This window comes from Vanellus vanellus (assembly GCF_965231255.1).
Source record: "Vanellus vanellus genome assembly, contig: HAP1_SCAFFOLD_76, whole genome shotgun sequence".
Lineage (NCBI taxonomy): Eukaryota > Metazoa > Chordata > Aves > Charadriiformes > Charadriidae > Vanellus > Vanellus vanellus.
Window position 1 is genome coordinate 734640 of NW_028127111.1, and position 4106 is coordinate 738745.

The 4106-nt window shown below is 56.0% G+C and overlaps 1 protein-coding gene across 1 annotated transcript; it reads right to left on the bottom strand.

Moving 5' to 3' along the window:
- Nucleotides 1-279: 279 nt before the first annotated feature.
- On the bottom strand, nucleotides 280-1215 carry LOC309685506 (olfactory receptor 14A16-like; the record flags this gene model as incomplete). Its single annotated transcript, XM_082501267.1, has 1 exon — nucleotides 280-1215. One exon carries the CDS (start codon nucleotides 1213-1215, stop codon nucleotides 280-282), a length of 936 nt encoding a protein of 311 aa, XP_082357393.1.
- Nucleotides 1216-4106: the final 2891 nt, after the last annotated feature.

A 4106-nucleotide genomic window follows, 5' to 3' on the forward strand; every position in this document is an offset into this window, starting at 1 on the left:
CTATTAAACAATATTTATCTCAGCCCATGTTTTTTTTTTTTCCCCTGCTTTTCCCTTTTCTCGCTCTTCTACCTGAGACATCCCGTTTCATTTAAGAGCTGTTATCTGTCCAGCCACCCCTGACACAGTGTTGTGGAAGAGTCAGACACAGTAGGATCAAGCCTCAGAACAAGTAGTATAAACCCAGAAAAATATCAATAAGCAGGACTATGACAAGAGAAAAATTAGGCTCATGATCTAAGATAAGCCCTGGGCAATGTGCAGAGAAGGGGTAGCAGGTTATTTTCGGTGAAACAGCGTCCATTGGGCTTGTTTCCATAGGGCATCCTTGAGCTCCTGGTTCCTCATGCTGTAGATGAGGGGGTTCACTGCTGGAGGCACCACCGAGTACAGAAATGATATCACCAGGTCCAGGGATGGGGAAGAGATGGAGGGGGGCTTCATGTAGGCAAACATGCCAGTGCTGATAAAGAGGGAGACCACGGCCAGGTGAGGGAGGCACGTGGAAAAGGCTTTGTGCCGTCCCTGCTCAGAGGGGACCCTCAGCACAGCCCTCAAGATCTGCACATAAGACACCACAATGAAAACAAAACACCCAAAGGCTAAACAGACACTAACCACCAGAAGCCCAACTTCCCTAAGGTAGGAGTGTGAGCAGGAGAGCTTGAGGATGTGGGGGATTTCACAGAAGAACTGGTCCACGGCATGGCCCTGGCAGAGGGGCAGTGAAAATGTATTGGCCGTGTGCAGGAGAGAATTGAGGAACCCACTGCCCCAGGCAGCTGCTGCCATGCGGACACAAGCTCTGCTGCCCAGGAGGGTCCCGTAGTGCAGGGGATGGCAGATGGAGACGTAGCGGTCATAGGCCATGACGGTGAGGAGAGAAAACTCTGCTGAAATGAAAAAGTCAAACAGAAAGACTTGAGCAGCACACCCTGCATAGGAGATGGCCCTGCTGTCCAAGAGGGAATTGGCCATGGCTTTGGGGAGAGTGGTGGAGATGCAACCCAGGTCCAGAACAGAGAGGTTGAGAAGGAAGAAGTACATGGGAGTGTGGAGGCAGTGGTCGCAGGTGATGGCGGTGATGATGAGGCCGTTTCCCAGGAGGGCAGCCAGGTAGATGCCCAGGAAGAGCCCGAAGGTCAAGAGCTGCAGCTGCCGTGTGTCTGCGAATGCCAGGAGGATGAAGTGGGTGATGGAGCTGCTGTTGGACATTTCCTGCCTCTGGGCAGGGGGACGTGGTCGAGGTCTGTTACCAGAGATTTCCCTAAGGAAAATGAAAGCCATTTCCCATAGACTTTGCCCCTCCTGTAATACGCCCTTTTCCTTTTCCAGGAGACATTCCTCAGCTTCCTGACTCGAGCTCTGGTTTACTCTTGCTGATTGTGCTGTGAGGAGGGAAGAGTTCCTGGGAAGAGTGAGGACCGGGGTCCGTGCCGATGTTCTGCCTGTTCTGATGGAACCACCTACAATGCAGAAGGGCTTGTCAGCATCTGCACATGCACTGCTAAGGAACCAGGATGGCAGAAGGCAGTTGGAGAGGCTTTGGGTATTTTACAGCTCCCCCACCTCCCCTGAGCATTGTTCTGGGATGTCAGAAACCCTCAGCATTTCTGCTGCACTCCAGGGGAACAGAGTGAGTGCTGTGAGACATGAGGATTACCTGGGGCAGAGAGCAGGGTCAAGGGAGATGGTTTGTCCCTCCATCTTGCACCGTCATGAGATGGAGGGGGATTCCCTCTTCTATTATGCCATCAGACAGTGCTGAGAGCAGAAGGATCCATCTCAGACTATGAAATGTCTCAGCCTTTCTCAAGGTCTCAGAAGCCCACCTATAGCCAAGGACACACATGACTCATTTCACCCACCCAACAGCATTTCCTCAGTCACAGAGTCTCTGTTTCTCTGTGGGGCTTTCCGATAACACAAAGGTGCTATGGGACAGGTTGGCATCCTGGAGGGCAGCTCACAGATTCCATGGACACCCAAAGGACATACCCAATTTATGGGATCTCAGTGAGAGAAAATGGACTCCTTCCCCACCCCCACGGCCTGCATTGCCCACAGCCCCACAGGTCAGAGGAAAGCTGGGACACTGGTTCCCATGGACACACAGGCAGGAGTGGATGAACAAGATCACTGTGGAACTCTGCAGCTGAAATTCCCATCCCCAGGGAGGCTGACAGCAATAAAAAGATAACTTTAAAGGAGACATGTGGAGAAACCAGGAGAAATCCCATGAGGGCCTGACTGGGAGAGGCACGGGGAGAGGCAGCCGGGCACTCAGGAAAGCGTTACCCTCACCCTGCTGGGCACACCACCGCCCAGACACTGATCATGCAGGGCAGGTGCCCTCAGCCCCACCGCTGGGCAGCAGCAATGGGGCACGTGGCAGGAGGGATGCCCTTCGCCTCTCCTGCTGCTCTGCCGGGCACAGAGCTGACTCCCACCCCAGAGCCCATGGCCATGAGGGCTGAGGGCTGTGCTGGGTGGCTCAGGGAAGGCATCTGCACTGCAGGGGTGGCTGGAGGTGCCCCTATCTCCCCTGCAGCAGGGCTTCCAGGAGCAGTCTCCCTCCTTCCCTGCCCATCTCCACTGCCTGGAGCTCGCCCTGCCAGCAGCTCTTTCCCTGCCCCCACGTCTCTTCCTTGCCAGTGCTCACAGACCCCATGGCAGCCCCCGTGTGCCCAGCTCTGCCCTGCAGCCTCTGCGTGTGTGCAGGGGCTAAAGGGCAGGTCCCACAGACCCTGGTGAGACTGGAAAGGGGATGCTGGTGCTGTCTATAGCCCCCAGAGCTGGAAACCGAAGACACAGACTCAGGAAAGCTCCTTATCTCTACATGAACCCTCCTTTGATCTTTCATTTGAAAGTCCTCTTGGACATGTGCCACTGCCCACCCAGCCAACCAAGAGAAGAAACAGCAAAAGAAATTTACCTTCATATTAAGGGAACTCCATCTTGAAAAGTCCCTCCAGGAATGACCAGAGGTCATCTGGAGGTGTAAAGAGCCCTGACCCACACAGCGCCCTCTTCAAAGCAGAAGGACATTGCCCAGCCAGGGGTCACTCCTTCCACCCACAGCTTCTCCCCACAGAAGCTACGTGGGACTTCTCTGGGCAGGCGGAGAGCTGACCCTGGCAGATGGCAGAGTCCCTGTCCGGCACACAGCCCCCGGGGTGCAGGGACCCTGCTGGCAAGGACAGCCCTGCCCACCCCTGCCTGCACACCCACCTTCACAGCCCTTTGACCATTCCTGGGAGAAGGCAGCCGTCATGCTCGTGCCTCTGATGGTGAAGCAGGGAAGCCCCAATCTAGAGAATGTCCTCTTCTTCCACAGCAGAGAAATTATGAGCGTCCTTCTGAAAGATCCCACGGGCTGTGGGAGGTGCCAGCTTTTGGAGATCTCTCCAGCTACTGCAGCTGCTCTGCTTTGGGAAGAGTTCTCCCCCCATTCGCCCTCAGCATCCTCCCTCTCCAAACTGCCTTCAACCTCTCTCTGCCTCCCTGCTCTGCCTTCGCTGCCTGCAGGCAGTGCCCTCAGCCCTGCTGCGCTGTGCAGAGGAGCTGCTCCTGGGCAGAGCTGTCTCTCTGCAGCGCTGCCCGCTTGCCAGGACCTCCCTCCGTCCCAGCAGCCCGGCCCAGCTCAGCAGCAGAGGACCAGCTGTGGCTTTCTCTGCCTCCTCCCCGCACTGCCCCAATCCCTCGAGGTGTCCCTGCGCCTCCAGGGCTGACAGCTCCTCCAAGGCAGCGGGGTCTCTCCTGGGGAGCAGAGTTTGAAGCACAATGAAGTCATCACCGACTGTCCCTCTCTGAACCCTGGACGGACTGATCCCTGTGGTGGGAAGGAATCTCTGCTCTGCCAGGGTGTGTGGACCTACAGGAGGCATCAATGTTCAGAGTTCCTCAGCAGTATTCTTGAGGCCGGAGGGACATTCAGCTTCTCCAGTGCACCCCACAGACCCACCAGAGGGGGGATTCCTCTTGCCTCAGCTCAGCTGCCCTAAATTGCTGTGAGCTCCTCCTCTGAGGTGCCCTGTGAGCAATGGAGACAGAGGCCAGGAGGGAGCTTTTCCGATGCAAACACCGCGTGACATTTGAGGTGCCAG